Source organism: Grus americana, chromosome 16 (genome assembly GCF_028858705.1).
Source record: "Grus americana isolate bGruAme1 chromosome 16, bGruAme1.mat, whole genome shotgun sequence".
NCBI classification, from domain to species: domain Eukaryota; kingdom Metazoa; phylum Chordata; class Aves; order Gruiformes; family Gruidae; genus Grus; species Grus americana.
Window position 1 is genome coordinate 2,855,102 of NC_072867.1, and position 22,258 is coordinate 2,877,359.

At 42.2% G+C, this 22,258-nt stretch overlaps 1 protein-coding gene across 13 annotated transcripts in view; it reads right to left on the reverse strand.

Annotated features, from left to right (window-relative positions):
• The window catches only part of MTMR3 (myotubularin related protein 3), an 86,731-nt gene extending 65,054 nt beyond the window's left edge, over positions 1 to 21,677 (reverse strand). For 5 of the 13 annotated variants that reach the window (XM_054844091.1, XM_054844079.1, XM_054844078.1 and 2 more), the window contains exons 1-3: positions 21,521 to 21,677; positions 20,798 to 20,841; positions 5,607 to 5,680 (exon numbers count right to left, since the gene is read on the reverse strand). In XM_054844091.1, coding sequence (XP_054700066.1) covers positions 5,607 to 5,624 — 18 coding nt within the window. In that variant the 5' untranslated portion in view covers positions 5,625 to 5,680; positions 20,798 to 20,841; positions 21,521 to 21,677. The remainder of the gene's footprint in view (positions 1 to 5,606; positions 5,681 to 20,797; positions 20,842 to 21,520) is intronic. The other 8 variants (XM_054844090.1, XM_054844080.1, XM_054844085.1 and 5 more) reach the window with 3 other exon arrangements.
• Between the last annotated feature and the right edge of the window lie 581 nt (positions 21,678 to 22,258).

Below are 22,258 nucleotides of genomic sequence, written 5' to 3' on the forward strand. Positions count from 1 at the left end.
CCTACTGAACATGACCTCAGAGATGTCCGTCTTAAACCCATGAGAGTAAGATACTCAAGTTGCATTTCCTTAGATTCAAAATGGAAGTCAGGAAAGTTTTGGCAAAAGAGTAGATACAACATAAATAAGGAGCGATAAGAGGTTTAGTACTTAAGTTTTGGGTCCTAATTTACTGCTTTGCTCCTGATCAAATTAAATAGCAAAACCCCCTGACCTCAATTGACAAAGTCTCATTTCATAATGCATAAGCAGGATGAAGCTGCTGACAACATATGAACACAATACTGAAAGTCAGTTTGCTCAGGTACTCAAGGATCCCCTTAAAGAACTTATGAGGTGTCAACCTTGGTCAGAGTCCAAACCAAAAAAAGGGCAGGAATTTCTTTTGCTTCCCGTAACTATAAAAATAAAAGCTGCCTGCAGGAAAGCTTGCCATCATGTCCAGGAGGACTGAACTTCAGAAGGAAAGCTTTCTGTGAACAAGACTCAAATTCAACACCAGAGATTTCTGGGCTGTTAACAGTCACAGGAACAAGATTCAATATTCAATTACAAAAGAACAGATGTTACTTCTGCCCCTTGAAGTCCAAACAGGACAGCATAAAGAACCAGGATAGATACACATACAAAAATACTCAGAACAATTTGAGTTGAACAGGACAACAGAACATCAGTTAGTCCAAGCCCCTACTTAACAGTTCCAATTAGATCAAGTTGCTCAAAGACTTGTCTAGATGAGGTTTGAATGTCACCAAGCATATTCTTTCTAGACAACCTGTTCTAATATTAAGGTTGGAATCTTAAACTAAGTTCAGAAAAACACTCACAGGCAAAGGAAGTCTTCACACCGAGCAAAAACAGGGAAAACAAGGATAAGAACAATGTTCAGAATACTTAACCCCAGTTTTATTGTAAGCCTTTATTTCAAGAGGTTATGCAGTTTCTGTAACACAAATCTACATGTGAAGACGAATCTAGAAATAAATGCTCAGTGCTGAGATGAAAAAGCATTTGTAATTTAGATAAATAACAGCTCACTGTAGGAACAACCTCAGTATTCAGGCCTTGTATTTCTGAAAGAGCTTGCATACAGTTTTGTTCATCTAGATTCAAATGCCAAAAATAGCCAAACTCCTTTCCTGGATGAAAGGTTACATCTTTATGTAGGAAAGCTTACTTGGCAAGCTTGAATTAGTCTGTCAACGAAGTACCAGGATCCAAAGCATGTATGTTTTATTAAAAGTACCACATCTGTGTCATCAGTTTGGAAATATAACATCTCTGCATCACTTTCAGGTCCAGCTGACAGAGCTGTTTTGAAAGTCTCCCCTGATGGTAGAGGCTTCCAGAACAACCAATGAAATCCACAAAGCAGCACTTACAGCCAAAATTCTGTGTTCAGTCTGAACAACTTCAAGCTTGACATGAACTGAAGATTTTTTTTTTCCCCCCCAGTTACCATTACCATGGGTGCTGAGAAACAGACCTTCCAAGAACAGGTAAGAAACAATGGCCTGTTTCAGTATTTTCCTATTTCACATGCAACAGCTCAAAGTCAGAGCACTGGTGTGTAAATGCTGCTGTAAGAGACCCTTGACAGGGCAGGCATGCTTTGGTGATGGATTTTTGGACTAGGTTGTTACATATAGTTGCACAATAAAGTAAATAAGGGAGGCAAAGCTGATAGTCTGAGACCCATGTATTAATGACACAGCAATATTTTCACTACTCACATATGCCATGGAAATTAACTTGGAATTGCATCTTAAGGTGCCTATATATAAAAAGCATTGAGTGAAGAATTACACATTAGGAAATGCAAGCGCTATGATCACCCGCAAAGCTTTAGTTCAGCTTCTCTTGGAATATGTATGATCCCCTAATTCCCTTTTCCCCCATAAACCCCCATCCTCACTCAGTGAACTAGACAGACAATACACCCTGAAATCTTCATTATAGTCATTTTTATTAAACCTTACAGTCAGTGTGGAGTTCCAAATCAAGTCGATCTGTTCTACACCGCTCATTTTATAGCGCCTCTTCTGTTAAAGATCCACAGTGCTTACCACAGTTTTCACACTGTCCATATGGTTAAGTGGTAGTAACGTATTTTTAAAAGGTTGAAAAACTAAGCATTCAAGGCTTCAGAAGGATCTTCTCATTTTGGTACCCAAAACAAATGTCTAAAGTTTGTTCTTCAAATACTCCTAATTTTTACAGTATTCTGCTCTGTATTCATGAAACACAGCTCCACTAGCTGGGGGTCTGAGCTGCAGAGATGAGCACTCAGGCCTGGAGTTGCATACTTAACACCAAAACCGTAACTCTACACACACTCGTAAAAGTTTCCAGAAACTTCCCAGCCAGCACCACAACCCACAACAGGGCAGGGACACATCTAGTTCTCCAGGATGGCAGTCGCCTGACTCACCAGACCAGCACCTAGAACCTCTTCCCCAATAAAGTCACCATTCCCTCACCCTGTGCCTCTACAAATACCAGGTAATTTAAGACCATCTTGGGCCACCTGGAAGTTCTGGAGTTCTTCAGGTATCCAAGGCTATTGCAGCCTCTGCTTAAAACAATCAATCTCATTTATTACCTGTGGGGATGAACTACCAATGCCAGCGCACTCACAGCAACAGTCAAAAGATCAGACAGTTTGTTAGGCATTTGAACATCCAAACATCATTCCTCCCACAAACAGCTTAATCTGATTATATTAGTTTATTGGCTCAATTGCACAGCACAGCTAAACCTCTTTTGGAGGGAGATGAACTCCCCAGTAAGCCTTCAGAGTAGAACAGTACTCACACTTGGTATAGTAACTCAATCAACAGCCACAGCCATATTTATCAGGAAGCCCAGGTCATCAAGGACTCACATTAGAGCCAAAATGAGTCAATATACCTAATTCCCACAACCTCCTTTAAAATGGTCAGCCCCAAAGCTAGGGGTAGAGCTGTCCAGTTTTATTTTGAATATAATGTTAGTGAAAATCCCTTAGAAAATTAGGTAATCTTTCTCCTCTTTAAAGTTTTCTTGCAGAGTAGCATATGGCAGTTTAAGCTGATAAAACTGCATAGATGAGGGGGAAAGCATGTGACATTAATATTTAAGGGATATTCAAGTTTTACACATGCTCAAGCTACATTAATGCTAAAACTAGAAACCCAACAAGGTTCAACAGGCTCTTGTACCAAAGTTTTTACATAAATCAGGAGCAGCTGTGCTCCACCAAGATGCTTTTCCCTCCATAGGCTTCCATTGCTGCAGGCCCCCCAGTTTATTTGTTGGGATCCCACACCTGCCCTGAAGCACTTCAATGCTGGGCTGAACATCCCCTTTCTATACAGCCATTCAACCAGGTACAGCCTCCTTCAACCAGGTGCAGGATGACCTTCATCTGGCTTTAGGCACTAGTTATTTCTCCAACAACTCAAGAAGCAGGCTGTTTTCTTTAAACCATTAAAGAAAAACTATTAAATCAGTTTTAAAGTCAGTACATATAATACACCACATGCCACCTGCCTCAGTGAGGCATCACTGCCATAGCTTTAACTCTTGTTTATCTTATCAAAAAGATGTCAGCAGTCTTATGCAAGTTCACCTCTAACATACTTGTTATCCTCTTAGGAGCCATTGAATGAAATGTGAGTTAATGAATAACACAGTAGAAGTTATTTCATTATCCCCATGGTGAAAGACAACCATCTAATTCTTGGCTATGATGTCAGACTTGAGAACCAGCCAGGGATACTTACTCAGGCTTCCACTGCTCAATCAACTGCTACACCAGTGGTGTTCCTAGTGAAAGGCTTGCAGACTGCACTGACAGCTCAAGCAAGACTGCCAGGGCATGAAGCAAAGCTACTCTGATAGCAGCCTTAGGAAGAATTAAAGCAGCACGAGTGAGGCACGGAAACTTGTCATTTTGCCTCCACCAAAGGGAGGACAGGAGGGGGAGGTTCTCAGCAGCATACATTTAATGTATATGCCTTGCACAGGTATGGAAATCAATGCAGTAATAGCATGTCAGCTCTTCACATTTTCCTCCTGCCTTACCTCCACTTTTACAGAGTCACAACCCCCCTTCAAGTTACCATCTGTCTCTGGTACTACCCAAGTCAGCCCAGCTACTGAACCCCATCAGAAACCCAAGACACTTAAGGGAAGTCTGAAGCAAGGTATAGATCCTCCATCAGTCATTGGCAATCCTGTCTTCTAGCATTCAAGGCCACCTCACTTCCACTTTGAGTTAAACTAATGCTTTTTTCACTATAGAACCTGATGTCTTATGACTTCAGGTAGATGTTCACTTCCCTGTGAAAAACACACCCATCTCCTGCTAGTATGGGTAACAAGGAGGACAATTGCAAGACAGACTTCCTCAGCCTACTAAAGTCCTCCTTCAAGACATCTGCCTGCAATAAAAAGCCAGCTTTAGATTGCCTGAAGAGTTTGTATGTTTAAAAGACTGTCTACTTCTGCCTGGCAGATCAGGCAGTTTAAGCCTGTGTTTAGAGAGATGGTATTTTACTGATTTCATAACCATGAAAGTCCATCCTCACTGACACCAGGACAGCTATGCTAAGCAGTGCCCTTCAGATAGGTTGACTCTGGGGATACATGTTCCTTCCTGTCCAGAACACCCCATACTTCCTTTAAATTACAGAGTCAGGAGCAAGCTCAGAGACAAGAAAGCAGCAGACGCTTGAACAGTTCATACCAATGCATTACAGAAGCTTGCAAGTATTACTTACCAGGTATTCCCCCCTCTAACAACTTGACTGATTAATAAACTAGTACATGAGCAAGCTAAAAACTTCAATGAAGAGATAAAAACCAGAAAGCCTGGCATACCAGCGCTAGAAGATGGACTTCTCATGCAGGTGGAAAAACAGAACCATCTTCCTGACATGTCATACTCAATGAAAGAGTCCAACACAAGCTTTGCAAGCAGTTTTCTCTACATGGACTGCAGAAACTGAGATGCATTCTCTTTTGAAGGAGTCAGATTTTCCTATAACCTGCAGCATGCGGTTACTTCTGAACAGCCATGCATTACTGAGCTTGCATAACACAAAGCAAAGGATAATTGTACTATAGTCCAAATCATACTTCAAGAAACACTATCTTCAAGCCTAGCATGTGCTGTTCTGTCATTCTCACATGACTGCACACATGTAAGATGCATTCATATTCAAGCTCTGGCATCACAATTACTCTGCCAAGAATGCAATGCTGAAGTATATTTAGAATGGTTCTGTTAATACAATAGCTAGCTTCCATAATGCCATTAAGGCATCCTAGACTCTAAAGCCACCAGTGTTCTATAAGCACTCATCTGAAATTCTTCAATAATTGCTCAAAATACCTGTATTTAAGACACAATACATATCCCATGGCAGCATCAGTAAAATTGATAGAAAATTCAGTAAGATAACTATCAAAAGTTGGCTTTGGGGCAAGTTTCCATCATACTAGAAGCTTCTGAATGGTACGGAACAGCATCTTCCTGCATGTGAAGAGCATCCACACTGCCTCAGCCTTTGAGTCATCTCCACACACACCTACTGCCAAGCAGAAAGTCCCGAGGTGCTTACCCAGCAGTTAGTGCCCATCCACCTATCAGCTGATCAGCAGAGCATACAGCTGTGCTTCAGCTGGAAATCCATGCCTAAAAGTAAGCACAATAATAGAGTGAGGTAAGAAACAAGTTTGAGATGCAATTTAAGAGGGTAATGGGATAGAACTGATGCCATCACTTGTGAGGCCAGAAGCCTTAACAATTCTGACTTGTACAGTGATATTGCTTTAAGCTTAATCACATGCCTACATTCCCCACCAAGTCAGAGCTGTCCTTACACAAGGCATCAAGACCAAGTTCTTCAGAGCTTTTCAGTGGGGTCTTAAAAGGCTGTATCTATACTATTTCTACAGCAGTGTTGGTTAACCAAGTTTTCACACCAAGAAAATTGCCAAAGCCATCTGCAGACAAAAAAGATTAGTCTTTACCAGAAGCATCCTTAGTGTCATGTCCACACGAGCTGTACACAAACTGCCCAAGAAACCTAAAGTAAGATTCTCCTCGCCTAAAGCCATATTTTCTCTGACCTTGTCTCTAAAAAGGCCCACATCCTATCACATAGTGAGCAATTCTTACTTATTTTGGACACCCACTTCAGGAGACAGACATGCTCAATTCAGCTGTGTGGTTTGGTGGGCACAAAGGACAGCAATATCCAAGTGTCCTTAACTGTACAGTTTCCAGCTTAAACACATCTAGACAGAATCACTAGAAGGAAGTAAACAGTGTCATCCAGACTGTCTGTGGAAGCATCAGTAATTAAAAATGTACATGCACATCATGTTCTTTGGTGTTCAAATGTGAAGAACAAGCAGCTCAGACATTCCCTATATGAACATAAAACAGCTGTTATCCTCAACAGCTGTAAAGCCACTACAATTCTTCCTACACACCCCAGGCTTTTTCCTAGTATTAAGTAACTGCCTAAAGTCAGAGTCAGTTATGAAGTCATTCTACCACCACTGTTTTCTCAAAGCTTAAAAATTAAATCAAGTATTCCACTACTGGAATTTTCATTACCAGGAAGTTGCAATAATGCTTATTGCATTACAGTTATTGGTTTGTTCTCCCAATATGATAATCAGTTCAATGCTTTGAGTTTACTATTGCTTAACTAAAGTAAACACAATCAGAAACCAAAAAGCATGAAATAAACAGTAGGAAACCAAGCTCAACTAAAAGAGAAACTGAATACTTCATGATTGCCTGCAAGTGTCAGGGAAGTTCTCACACAGCTCTAATATGCATGAAAAATTTAAAGCTCTGATGATTAGAGCATCAGAAAACAGCCACATGAAAATTACACAGCAAGGTAAAGACTCAGACTTTTTACTGTATCTAAACAATCAGGATTAGCAATAAAGAAAGGATTATCATTATATATAAAGAAAGAACTAGATGCAATTTTTCCAGGTTTCCATAATACTCCTCTCATTCGATTGAAGGAAAGTAGATACAGCATCAAGGATTTGATGGAAGGCAGCAGTAAGTCAGCCCTGGCACAGCCTTATTTTACAGAAGGGCTACCAGTTGCCAGAGAAGTTTCACCGCCTTATGCTGATGAGGTTGAACTCGGAGCTGTTCAAACAAGTACCTTATTTGAAATTGCCAATATGAGATCTTCAACCTATAGATGAAAGCCTTTGAACTTAAGACAGTGGAAGTGACTTCTACAAAACAATGAGCTTTCCACAGCAAGAGCAGCATGGTGAGAAAATAAGTGAATAGACAACTAGAAAGAGTTATTCAAGTGTCAATCTTCCAGAGAATAGCCAGGACAAAGTGCTTTTTGTTTCTGCCTTTGAGATCTTGACAAATCAAAAATAGATTAAGTGTGCTAGTAGACTAGCTTCTACCTCACAGGCCGATACACGATCTCATGGAAGAGATCTGCCAATACTCTGAAGTAACTTACACCAGAGCAAACACAGCAATGCATATGTTCTGTTTGCCTTGTAAGAAGTTTGAAGTAAATCATGCTTTTTCAGCATTACAGTAAGCTGACAGGTAACCATTTTGCTTACAGTCAAGATAAAATAAAGCCTCAGAAAAAAGAGCTACAGGTCCCAACTGTACAAGTATTAAACACCATGAATAACAATTTTTAGTCTTGTTAGAACCAGGAGGAATACCTGCTGGAATACAGTTACCAATGAAGGCTTAGTACCTCTAGGAACAGGCTCTGAAATACATACATTTGTCTTTTGTACATTTTTCATATAACCTTGCTAAGTTCACCAGCATTATTTTTTTCAGCTCAGTGACGAAAACAGAGTTACTGAGTAACTTTCCTGTATGAAGTTTCAGTGCATTAGTTTTTCACTACTGAATTAAATACGTAGCCACCTCAACAGCCACAAATCCAATAACCCACTACTCCATAACCCACAAGTACTAAGCACATTTTATCTGTGAAAAACACACAAGCATTTATCAAGTAACATTTCAAATCCTACCACAATACTAACCAAAAACCAGCAATTCAACTGTTTCAGTTAACAATTAATAAAAGAGTTCTGAGAAAATGGAATGCATCTGCTTCTACTTCCTACATAAATCTTGAGTAGAACTTGAGTAGCACCACAGGTACATAACCCAGTGCCAGCCAGCAGTTGAGGCAAACCCTAGGAGAGCTGCATGTTCTGCATGTGACAGAGGCGGGAGGCTGAGATACAGAACAGTTTCAGGAGTTGCATTTTTTGAGGAATAATTTGAAATCAGTAGTAGTGTACATGCTACCCTTTCAGCATGTAGGCCTTCCTGTACCAGAAGTTCAGCAAAACATCCCAGTGCTGTAAGGCAGACAGTATCCGTAGCTCCAGAGTCGCACGATCCACAAAGCAGCCCTATTACTCTGCACCTATCCTAGGCTAAGCACTCTGCCTGGGGAAGGCTGTTGTAAGCCAGCAACTTTAGGATAGGGAGCATTTTACCTACAGAAGCAAAATAAAGCACTGCAGAAGCACTTGTTAACTGCTTTACTTGCAGCAACCCTGATCTAGAAGCAGCAACGGGCTGACTCAACACTGAAACAAAGGTTAAATTGCAGGTTTCTACCTCAAATCTGTCTGTGTCACTTGTGACAAGGAGTTAAAACATTGGAAAGAAGAGAAAGAACCACATTTGAGTTATGAACTTAACTCACCCTAACTCCCATCCCACCAGCTCGGTATGAGCAACATTTCTGTGAAAGCTTTACACCAAGCTACCTCAAAATACTAAAAAAAGGATATAATCCAAGCCTACTGTTTTGCACAAAAAAATTCTGCTATTTCTCCCTTTGAAAATTCAGTGATGCTTGAAAGTAGGGCAAACCTTAGCAGACAAATTAGAAGACTTATTCCTTACTTCAGAACTGAGACCTTCAGACTCTTCCATTCAACCAACTTCCAACACTTCATGTTTAAATTATTGCATATACCTAGTATACATTATAATATTCGCCCAGCCTATTTTGTTTTGATGAGTCATTAGTAACTTTTCCCCAGTCCTCCCCAAAAAGTAAGCCTGTAAAATTGACATCAGATACAACATAAAATACATCACTTCAAGATAAAGCTGAAGTGAGACACTCTTCATCTCAGAAGTATTCAGACAAATCTCCAAGATTTCACAGGCAAAAACTCACCAGCAGACCAATTCCTAAATCCTAATTTAGAAGTTCAACAGTGTACATAAACAAAACTGAAGAATGAAAAAGGTAAAACAAAATAGACACAGCTACTCGTTTGCTACAGGTCATACTTACTTCTTTTTGTTAAAGGCAAAAACTTACCTACCCAGTAAGTTCAGAGTGACACACACCTTGGTATTTAAATAACTGAGATCTAGAGATGTAGGACATAGGTGAATAAGTAGGAGCTAACTCTAAACAAATGCAGGTTTTAACAGGATAAATTCCTATTCTATACTTACAGAGTTTAAAGGTTACAAAAAGCTCTATGTTGGAGGAACAGATCAGCACCAGGCAAGAAGCTTTTTATAACACGGCATAGATGCTCTGAATTCCATTTAGAGGCCGAGCTGTCACTCACACAGCACAATCTATGGATTCCCAGCTTCACAGAAAGATTCACAACTTTGCCTCCCACATTCTTATATGCAATAAACTATCACTACCTTGTTTAAACTCTATTAATTCTAGTTAAAGCATTATTAAAAAATATCAACCAAATCATCAGCATGATTTTTGAGGGATTACAGGTAAAGTGGCTCTTCAGAAGTCAGCTAACAAGCAGCAGATTCTCGAGACAAGGTTCAATCCATCACATTTGTTTCAACATGTACGAACTCTGCTAGGTCAAGTCTTTCAACAATACTTAGCATAAAATCACCTAGGGGAGAATACAATGGCAAAGCCTGACTAATTGCTATTGAAGTATGGTGCTGATTGTGTTTTCTTTTGCTAACATGATGGATGTACCAAGTTGTTTTACCACAATTGATCTTCATTCAGCTGAACAAGCCTTCTCTAAATTGGCCCTAGGGTATTCCTTCACCTTTTGCATTTCAGTCAGCTGCAAAGAGTTGAGCAGATCTTAGAACACCAATCCACACAGGGACTCTACTCTTCCTCCCAAGTTTTCCAGAGTCAAAGAGTAGACTTAAGTTCTAGAAAACAGGTGCTATGAAAAATTGGTTTGAAGTTTACTGTTCATCAATTCATGGAAGTTCAAAAGCTGACCTTTTACAAGCTGTAAAAAACCCCAGCTGGCTACATCTGTAACTGTACCACAAATGTGATTCACAGCAACATCTTCAGACTCCTAAAAAATCTTTCCAGCAATAAAGCCACTGAGACTCACCAACCTACCTGAACAGACTTGAGTATTCTCTGCACCTGCAGAAGCAGCTACCATGCTCCAAACCCAGTCTGGAAATTCAAACTAGCTCTAGGAATTTTTTTGAATTGTCTTGGCAAGAGTCAGTATAAAAATTGTGGAGTTTAAGCACGTAAGTTAGTTTTTGGAGGGATTTTGGGGGTTAGGCCTGTCTTTAAACTGTAAGCTTAACTAGATTCTCACCTGCTTACTTCTAATATGGTCATACTTGCACAAAAAACTTAGGCCCCTTCTTGCCGTTTTCATGATACAAGTCACTTAAGCCTGACTTCTTTTGACAAGGGATGTTTTAACTTATCAGTCCTTGCCTTTGGTAAGTGAAGTTGGTTTAGCTCAGTAACAAAGGTTACTGAATCTGCAGTGTATTTTAGAATAATTATTTCTTAACCAGTACACTGCTTGATCTGCTAGGATTGACACATAGGAGTGAGTGTTTATGATGAGACTAAAAACCAAATTTTGTTGGAGAAACCAGAAAAAATAGTTATAAATATTTAGAAATTGAAAGGAGACAAGGTAGATTAAGCCATACTGCAGTTCTGGGGCCCTTAAAATATGTTCAAGTACATGAAGCTTAGCCCCACTCGGACTCTAATTTGCAGGCCAAACAATTTGGGTCTAGTAGGGAGTATGCTAGAAGCAGGGAAGGAACTGCATTCAGCAAGGGCTGAGCCGATAATCACATCTGTGTGAGCAGTGGTCCAGTCTCAGGCAGTTGTACCCACTGCTAAGAGTTTAGAAAGCTGGACAATAACTTGAAATAGTAATGTTTAGAAAAAATAAGCTACAGGGCACAGTGGCATGCTACTTTTTTAGTGAGCTGCCTAAGTGTTTCCTCCCCAACCAGAACAAATCAAGTTGTCTTATGCAAGAGGAAAAGTCTTCATACCTTAGTGCTGAATGAGAGTATGGCAGTCTAAGGAATGATGCAATAGCACTATTAAAATTAATAGGACTGCTCTCTGGGTGTTACCCTCAGAAAGGACAGGAGCACCTAAATGTGTACCTTATACAAACAGCTTATTAAAAAGCTAGTCTTAAAAAAAAAACAAGCAAGACTTAGCTCTTATTGTCCTTGTTATGCCAATCTTACACTTGTCAAATCAAGCAAAATCCTTTTGTCCTTTGTCCACAACTCCCCAGGCCGAGTCCTCCACATGAACACCACACCCAGCTGGTGCAGTGACAGTAATAATCTAACTACCCTCTGCAGGTAAGCATCATCTCAAGCAGGTTTCAAGATTGCTTCCTACTCCAAGATGATTACAACAGCAGGTTTGGCATTGCTTTTTTTCTCTCAGCAAATTACTAAAGAATTCCCATCCTTAGACCCTTCCACTGTTAGGTTATCGCCAGCCTTTCAAGAGTTCATAGGAAGAAGTGCCTATATGATAAAAACATTGCAGAGGAGTTAGAATGACCCAGCAGTTGAAAGCTAGACAGCTCTTAAACCAGCCTACCAGTCAACACTTGAGAAGCAAAAGATAATTTGCCTGGAGTAATGAGCTAAGTATAGAGCCACCAGGACTGGAGCTCCCCAATTATTTTTGCATTTCTTTTGATGCAAGTGAAACAGCTCAGGAAGAAGCAGGCTCCAGCTGCTAGTAGAATCAGTTCCTGAAACTACTCCAAGCAAAGCAACAGTGATCTGGTACTTAACACACCAAACTCTGCAAAAGCAGCAGTAACAGTCAAAATCACCATCTTTTAAATCACTGAAGGGTTTTGTTTTGGTTTTTTTACAATCCTCAGTTCATTACCGTATTTCAGCATTTTAGGGAATCCTATCATATTTTAGAACACTCCAACAACATACTCCTCTTGTCCTGTCCTCTCCCTAGATCAGCATTTAGCAGTAACCCTCATCAAGTATCAGCATTCGTCCTAGCATTTAAAAGCTAAAATTCCAGATTGACCTGTGGAAGACATTTTGGTTCCAGCTACTAAAGCCTGCAGAACTGAAGGGGGAAAAAAGCAACATGACAGTAACCAGACATGGTGTTACCATTATGCAGCTATACAAAAAGCTACTATTTTCTGAAATTATCTGTTAATGAATATTTATTATTCTTTTACTTTAACAAGGGTTTGAGTATTACTTATACAGCTATATATCCATTGATGTCCCATATGGTCACAGATTCTGAAAGAAGGACCTATGATTAGCTGTACCACCAGTTTTCCTGCAAGGAAGTTTCCATACAAATATCCTAATACATGATTGGAGTATTTGTACATATACTGAATGTATAGGTATACTATCAGTATACTGAAGTTGTAGTCCTTTATCATGAACTAGGAGTTTTAGAGCAGAAATCTGATCCCCTTCCTTACAAGTCTAACTAACCAGATGCTTCCCCTTGGTTTTGCCAGAACACAACCCAGCAACAAAGTATTAAAAACTTAGACATGGATCTCCAAAACTGAGACTTTCCACATGGCTTCTCCCTGCAGTCCCAGTTTACCCATCTGTTATGTACAGGGATGCTCTGCAGCAGTGAAGTACATTAACCAAACACCTCCAAATCATGTGATACTCATGCTTGAGTCTGAAGGGATTAAGAGATTCCAGTCCAAAGTAAAAGAAAACAAGCAAGCTATTGTATTCTGCATTAGAAAACAACTATGCCTTGACCATAATCCATTAGCCAAACCTACAAGGAAAGCCCAGCAGACCTCAAAATATTTACCTTGTTCCATCTTCCTCCTTTTTCCTCAGAGAATTCAGATTTTCCCAAAGTGCAAAAAGGTGCATTCTTTTGGAAGTTAACTCAAAGAAAGGTTCACTGAACATAGACAAAGATGATAATTTAATTATAATGGGTATCCAACCAGAATATAATGCCCTGTTCACAGCAAATTCCTGCTACCAGCAGTGAGAGAAAATTAAGAATTGAATTCTCAAATGTACTCATGACTAGTATGTCCACCAACCACCATACAATTACAGAACAGCAGCACTTAATTGTAAAGATGAGCACTTGTTTGATAAGGATTAGTCATTAATTTGATGAAAAGCTTATCCACTCTTAAACATGCACAGTGCTTAGATGGAAAGTAATAAAATGTCTGCAGGCAGAGCCAATAAACTTGCAAGTTTACATTAAGTACACTTCACTTGCTTTTAGCTTCCATTTATTAAAGGCGAATAATCAAAATAACCTAGAATTGCAATCTGCTTAGACACTTTAGTCAGCTTTTTTGGATCAGAAGTTTAACAATGCCTACATTACACTAACATATTTGTTCTCAGAAGTGAAAAAAGTAAACAAGGAAAACTCAAATAGAACAGAAGGAAAGTTATCAGTTCACAAGACTTAGAAAAATCTTTCTACTCTACTCAGACCATAGCAAACTTTCTTGACTGCAGAATGGATAGAGCAATGTCCTCACGTTAATTTTCAAGCAAAGTTGCTCTGTGATATGGCAGGTGAGCTTTCTTCTCATAGCTTCTCATTTTGGATCATCTATTCTTTGTCAGGAGATTGAAAAGTGTTTTAAAAGTTTGAACTTACAGGACCCAAAGAACAGTAAGAGTCAGCTTTGGTAACAGTAGTTTTGAAAGTTAGAGAGGACACCAAAGGCTGGAGGCAAGTAAAACTGAAGACAGTTTTCAGCTGCAACAAGTCCAGAACTAGGTCTGAAATCCCTACCAAGGATGCCACAAACAGGATAATTAAACAGCAGAACTCCACAGCATCTCATTTTATCTCAGGTTTAAGTTTCAATGATAGCAATTACAAGCTTACAGATAGCAATGCAATAAGTAAAGCTTTCACAGGTACACATTTAGGTCAGCTGCAGCTACAAGAGATGAAATCAGACAGCCACAGCAACTAGCTTACTCCCTTTCCTGATCTACTTGTAAAGAAAACAAGGAGAGTCAGGCTGCTGGTCCCCTTCTAACTACCAGATAGGAAATTCCAGGGAAATGCTTTCCATCAATTCCAAACCTAGCTGCAACCACTTCCACAAGAAGTTTAGGACTTAAGCTCTGGCATATCACTTACGCTACCACTCCATGCTTTCAAACTGAGTTTAACACTAGATCCACTAGTAGACTGGATCATTCTAACATCTGTACAACAAAATCAAGGCTTCACTGCAAAAGTACTGAAAGTTATCTTACCCATGGAACAGGGCCTGTAAGATGTTAAAGGCATTAAGACTCCGCGGTCACAAGCGGTTCCAGTGTTACAGTAGGTACAAATAAATTTCTTAATCTCTTTGGGTGCTCAGTCTTTGTTACCATTTCTTAATTCAGTTTTACTCAACTCTTCAATACTGTCAGCTACATATTCTAGCAACTAAACTAAAATTAAAATTCTAGCAGTCTACCTCTCTCCAATGAGGTGCTAAATTCTAGATGACAAAGACTCAAGGAAAGATCTAATTTTCCATTTTCTGAAATCCTGCCACCAGCTGTACAGAACCTTCCAAAATACAAGAATCCTACTTGAGCAGAACAGTCAAACCACAGAGGAGCTGAAGAGTCATACTCACAGGACTCAGAAGGCTTGTGATTCACATCACCCCTACACAAAAGGCTGCTCACAAGGGTGAGCTGGGGAGATAGTAAATGCAACATGCCCTGCAGGCAACTCCTGCCTTTGCTCCACTCTCCAAGGGTAGTCAGAAAGCCAACCAAGTGCATCTTGTCTTCACAGACTTGATTTCAACCTACACCTTTCAGCATGCAGACAGGCATTTCTGTCCTCTCCTCACACCAGTGGCAGGGGAGCAGCTCCCTCCAGGCACTTCCACCATTGGAGAAAGCAGCACTAGAGAAAACAGTCTCATTCTGTCAAGAGCCTGTCTTTTCCTGGTTGATACAGGAGTCAAAACCTTCTTTTAAAGGCATAGGGAAAGACAGACTATTTTTATTTCTTCCTGAAGCTCTGTCCTTTCAGGTAACACTACAGAATTAATGCTTTGATTATAGCCCTAGTTTCTATTCCCAAAGTTGGAGAAGCAAATGAGGCTCACAAAAGGGCAACAGAAAACTGTTCTAACAGTGTTTCTATAAATAATGTCCATACCAGTGCATAAATCCCTGGTATTAGAAAGAAAAACTACAAAGACTTAATTATGGCAATGCAGCAGTCTTCCTCCACAAATTCAACTTGAAGCACATTACTTCCCCCCCGCCCCGTACTGACTATATATTGTAGAAACTAAACCCTGCAGAGTACCAGAACCACCAAAAATACTTAGAGAGACTATTAGACTTTTGTGTACAAGAGACCTCATCCTACAGACAAGCAACCTAGAGATCTCCATTTCAAGCTATTTTGTTTTCAAAAGTCTCAGTTAAGGCATGATGAAAACCCTTCCACACTCTTAAAATAGCGTAAGAGACCACAAACAAGAGAGCCTTTGGTAGAAGTCTTATCCATGGGGATAGTGTACTCACAGCATGGGAGAAGCACATACAGTTAGTAAGTTACTTTGACAACAGTTCCCTGAAAAGCAGGAAGCTAAGATTAAAGTGAAAAGCATTTTCCAATTCTTTTTCCCAATAATGGCTAAACAAAGTAGGACCTGAGAGGGTAGATCCTGCACATCTGCTAGAGACTGCACCAGTAAAGAATAACTTTAGTCCTGAAATTAAACCAACACAAAAAACCCCAGGTCAAGATATCCAACATTCCCCAAGTATGTTCAGCCCTGAGTTTACTAGGTGTCTGCAGCTGTAGATCCATGCACCTGCAGAACTGCCCCAGCTCAAGAAACCAAGTACCTAAACCTTGCTTCTACCTCACAGGATCTAATAGGTATGCTGATCAGCCCATGCCTTCTCAGCAACCTAATCCAGCAGGCAGAAAAGCACATTTAAATTGATTCTTCCTGTAACCAAGTTAAAATGCAATCACAGCTTCTTATTTTAAAGCTCTGCCAGAAGATAAAAAAAGACAGTACTGTAAGAGCTTTAACATTCATGTGCTTGCCCATGAAGCAGAAGCGCTTTCTAGCTCTCTGCACACCAGAGTCTTCCACTTATCCTCCCCAGGATACACCAGCCACCACACTAGAGGAGACCCTGTGGAGAAGCTCTATCCAACCCAACAGAAACTGTCACTCTGCAGAAAATGCAGGAGCAACTGGACTAAAATCAAATGGAGGGGAGCACAGAACATACAGCTTGAAATCAATATATGCAACAGTAAGGAAGAAGACAGAGTTAGAAATATCAAAGTTCAAGTATCAGAACATGTCTTTCCTACGCAGATATTCACTGTCTTCTAGGCCACGTTGTGGCTAGTTGAGGCCCATGGCAGCCTGCCATGCTGTCCAGTCCCAGAAGTTCAAACACCTGAACATTCCCCATTACAGCTCTTGCTGTAAGAGCACACTGCAGTCAGGGTGGTGGTCTGTTCCAACTAACACCAAGTTTCTGATTTCATTCTACCTTGAAGCTAATTCCATAGGTGACAGGGTAATTTTCCACAGTAAGCTGAGGCTTCGCTGCTAGCACTAGTTCTAATGCTTCACAAGACACACAATAGCTAAAACCCCTGAAGTTGACTACTACCATGCTATTCACACACTGGAGGATAATTCGATAAAGAACTGATGCCACAAAAGTCAGTAAAAGCATCAGCTAGATCAGCATCTCAGATGAAAGCCGTCAACAGCACAGCCAACTTCATTTTCATCGTGGCTAGTCAGTCCGTCACAATGAACACCAAAAACAACCATGAGATGTGCTGAGCAAGGCAAAAGACAACTTGCTCTGCTTTCTCTAAGGCTGGGTTTCTTTGTTCCGTCCACTTTCAACTAACACCCAACAGCAAAGTTATATTTTAAGGTATTTACAATTCAGCATTTTTTGTTTCATGTCTCTTAAAGGGGTTTAATACTACTTAAGACCTAGCAGCATGTGTTACTGAGGGCACCATTCAAGCTATTTCATTACTGGCGTGGCTGGTAGCTAGTATCACAGCCTGCCCCAAGACATCCTATCAATGCTGCTTTACAGCTTTTCACTTCATTCCAAGTCAAGAGGAAAAATAATTTTAGAGAAATTAGTCTGTTAAGTTCCACTAGAATCTTGTTCAAAGTATTAACTTTTGAAAGAGTGGTAATACTTCAATACAGCAGCTTAATATTGCAACTAAAATTGTACACTTAAAGTCATCTGAAATCCAACTCTCCTAAGGACAGAGAAGAACTGTTTAGGCAGTCTTGTTCAGTGTTTTGGTTGTTGGTCTTTTTCTTATCAGAATTTGAAAAGGGTTCCACCAGCTACATGACAGCTATTACATATGTCATTAGTTGCCTCACTCATGCATATATACACACACAAGTTTCAGAAAAACTTCAAACTGGATCATAGCAAGCTTTGTTGCAACTATTTTCAGCATTAACACCTATGAGGAATAACACCATGGAAGCATTCGGTTGCCCCCCCACCAAGACCTACGGAGCATATTTCCAGTTAACAGATTAACCCAGTCACGTGTCAAACCAAGTGCTGCTTTCTAAACTTATACATTAAGATTCTCAGAGGTGTTTCAGAAGTTGAACCAAAGCTAGGTATCAGCAACTGTATTTTTAAGTTAAACCTGTAAAAACATGCTTTTCATGGACATCAATGACTCCAGAAAGAGTTATCCATTTCAACCAACGTTCCAGAAAGTCTTCTGCTTTGCGCCTCCTCCCCAGCTCACTTTGCATGGTATGGAGCTGCAGTTCTGATGCTACTTACTGAAGGTGAACACAGCACCTCCAGCTCAAAGCAACACAATCCAGACACTTCATAACAGACTAAAGGTGAAGGATACCACTGGTTTCAACAAGATAATGCCACACTTCTTCCCTGCTACTACAAGCTCTTCCCTGTAGTTCTGATCAGGAGAGACTGACTTGAGGCCTTCCTCATGGGGTAAAACACTACCTCCCAGAATCACTATAGCCAGTTGGTGTTCACCTTCTTTACACCACTACCAGAAACTAAAGAACAGGTCTGGGCTACTCATACTCTAGCATATGATTAGATTTCTATGGCATCAAGTAGATTCTGTCAGTCCTTCTCAATTGTTCACCCCAAAGCAAGGGGACAAAGCCTTGGCTGTTCCTGTTATCAACTACACTCCAAATAAGGACCATTGACACCAAATGATGCTGTAGTTTGTGACCTTCGCCCATCCCACAAGCAGCAGACACAAGCAGCTGACATGCATGCAAGTCAATACACCAGTCTGGACATGGCAACCCTGCTCCATTCAGGAGTAATGCAGCCAAGACAGAAATCGTAATGCATTAGGAGTTGATGTCTTCAATTGTTTACCGGACACAGCAAGCCTCAGTAAAAAGTCAGTATTTCAAATTCTGAATTAGCACTAACTTCACTTTTAGGTCTTTCGTGCAAGCCACTCAATCACCCTGAAATTTTGAAGCACCACAAAGGTAAAGAAATAGTTATATTTTAGCAATCCAGTTAATTCACAAGAATTACAAGATTGAGCGCTAGGCATATTTCTAAAGTTTTCCTGACAGCATTGGGAGGTTACGGCACCAGTATCTGGAAGGGTGGAATCACAAATCACGAAGCTCATTTCTCAAACAGGCAGATCTTTACACCACCAGCTACTCCAGCAAGAACCAGATGCAAAACAGTTGTGTGTTATGGCTTAGACAATTTAGTACTTAGAAGCTTACTTTGAAAGAAGCATGATTTATTACTTTGATGCAGCCAATGAAAGCAACTATGAAACAAGTGCACATTTAAGTATCTGGACTATTCATTCTAGCTTACAATATCTGATAAGCACTAATGCACTATTTGGAGTCACATGCTCTGGAAGACACCACTGATATCAAGAAGAAACCTATCTTATTATACCTGGTTACATAGTCCAGTAGGAAGCAGGAAGCTAACCGAGCAGGAACAGCCACCACATCCCTTTGGCCTCTGCAGGTGAGAAGATCAAGCTTTGTGCTGGATACTAACCCAGTTCCTCCGATTCACTCCATGGAGACAATTCCTTCCTTGCTACAGCAGACTTATCAGGCTTCTGCCTGTTACTCCAGCAGCCTAACAATACCTTTCCCCTGAAGTTTCTCCTGTTTTATGGGTTAATTGCCAGCAAAGCTCTGCATAGCCACGTTCCTCCTACTCTTGAAAGGCTGACAACATACTTCTCTCCACCATCCTGGGTTGCATGTAGGTGGAACAAGATCTGAGATAAAATATTGTGTTATCTGCAGAAGCTTGGGCATGCTCCATTTCCATCTCCTCCACCTGTGGATAGCCATTCTTATGAAAAAAGTGACAACCTAAACTGACCTATTCCATCTACTTGGTATCATTTGTGGGTTGCACAGCAGCCTAACATTGATATTTCAATAATTTCTAGTGCAGACAGTTATTGTAGTGGATATTAACAGTATCCTAGATAAGTACATATAATACTGCCAGCAAGAGAACTAAGCCTGATTCTCAATACATCACTCCTATAATTTGAAGTAGGACAAGAGCAACTTTTATTACAATTGCTTAAAAAACTCCTAGTGCTCAATATTACTGTCTCTGCACATTCACCCCTCCCCAAACTCCAAAGCAGGCACACAGAAATACTTGTCATGAAGCATTTTAGAATCCCATGCCCTGCCTTTACTTATCTGCAGAAAGTTTCAACACTTACAGTTCACAGTATTTCCTGTACTATGAAAGAAAGCACTTTTCTATCTTCCAAACCCACTGTGATCAGTAACAGCTGAAGCAATGCAGATATCAGATGTCCACCTCCTCCCCTCAAGTTATCTACCAGCACTACTTTGTAAAAACCTCCTCCACCACCACCAAAAAAGTTAATTTTCAAATACTACAACATATGCTTTAGTAAAAGACAAAAGGCACCTCAGCCTTTTACCTAAAACTCAGAGTATAACAAGTATTACAAGAAACCCAACATAGTTCCTTCAGTCACACCACCATCCCTTCCCAACGGGCTCACCTAGGCATTTAAATATGCCTTTATATTGACCGTAAAGCCAAGCTGTACCTCTACACTCAGCAGTACCTGACATGATTCACTATACAAACTCTTTTCTTCTAAAAGAAAGCCTTATTGCACATGGTTACACAGGCTCATCATGCAAGAAAACAAACAGGTGAAGCATGGAGAAGAAAAGTGCCTATCAGACTGGAAGTCTGCAAGAGTTACAAGCTCATACCCAGCCTTCCCCCAGTGAGGAAAGTGTGTATGAAAAGGAAAGAAAATTGGTTTCCTGTACAGATAGATGTGAAGGAACATGAGGTCTCATCCGTTGATAAAGCAACACTCCCCAGAAGAGAGAACAACTTTAATACAAAAAGTTAAACTCCTTGTTGTGGGGAACAGGGAGGCAAAACACTACTTACCAGAGAAGGACAATGTCTGCTCAGATCCCATCAAAAGAATAGAACTGTTAAGAGGAACATAGGGAAGAGGCACAATTAAAGCCCCTAAACTATGTCAGAGAGTCTCAACAAGTCCCGCTTCTAGAGGGAACAGGAATTTTGGCCCCATGCGCAAGGACGATTGAACACAACTGACACCACAGCCAAAGCAGCAGGAGAAGCCGAGCACGGGGCCACGGCTGCCAGAGGCATGAGGCGATCCCTCAGCTCAGCTATACGGCAACAGGGAGACAGCCACCCCCGCGGGACGGGCAGGGAGGCGGCTGGCGCCAGGTGAGGCCCACAGGCCACGGCCACCAGCAGCGGCCAAGCGGGGAGTCCACCTTCCTCCGTCCGCGCCGCCCGGCAGCCCAAACGCCTCAGTGAAGGGACATGCCGTCACCCCGCGGACGCGCCGCCGCCCAGGACGGCATCCCTGCCCGCCCGGGGAGGAGGCCGCCGCCACCCCCGGCCGCGGTGCCGAGCGAGCGCCTCAGCCCACCGCCTCCGACGGCCCCGGCCGAGCAGAAGGAATCGGCGCCGGGCCCCCGCCGCTGCCCCTCACCCCGCGGGCCGAGGGGGCGTGCCGGGCCGCGGCCCCGCAGCTGACAGCCCGGCCGCCCTCCTCCAGGCCCCGGCCCGGCAGGCCGGCCCACCCCTCCGCAAGACACCGGGCGAACGCGGACGTCCCCGCCGGCTCCTTACCACGGGGCAGGGCATGGCGCGGAGCCCCCCACACCCCCTCCCGGGGCGCGGCCTCCTGCCTGGGCCGGGGTCGCTGGGCTCCTGGCTGCCTCCGCCGCTTCTCACAGCCACAACAACATGGCGGCCGCACTAGACGCGGGCACGGCGGGGCCAGGCACGGGGCCAGGCGCGCGCCCGACGACACGCCTCCTTCTCCGCGGGGCGGGGCCGGGCGCGCGCAGTTCCCGCCCTCCGAGGCCCGGCCACCGCCCTGAGGGGAACCGGTCCTTCCCCTCCGCCCTGCTCTGAGGGGGAAGCGACGGCGAGCCGCACCGTTGTCCTCAGGGCTCCCTGGCCCCTCAGAGAGGCAGCTGGCCAGAGCCCCAGCCATCCCCAGAGCCCGGCAGCTGCTCTCCCTCAGCAGGTGAAGCTGACTTTGACTTGCCCATTCCCCCTTTTATAACCCTATGAGGGTACTTAACCGCCTGCAGCTGGCTGAGGCTGGCCTTGACTCGGCCCTCTGCAGCCCAGAGTCACACTGAGGCAGGAGGTGCGATGCAGTGACAGAGAGAGTGTCCCAGGAGAAGGTTTTGCGGCTGCCTTGACCAAGCTGTGAGGCAGGTAATAGGTGGAGGTGGGCTGGAGTTGGGTGCTGAGGGGAGCCCATGCGAGCTGAGGTGTGCATCCACTGGTGGCAGGACCCGCAGTCCTGGGATCCTCCTTAAGAATCCTCCAAAGCCCGTGCATCCCTTGGAGAAA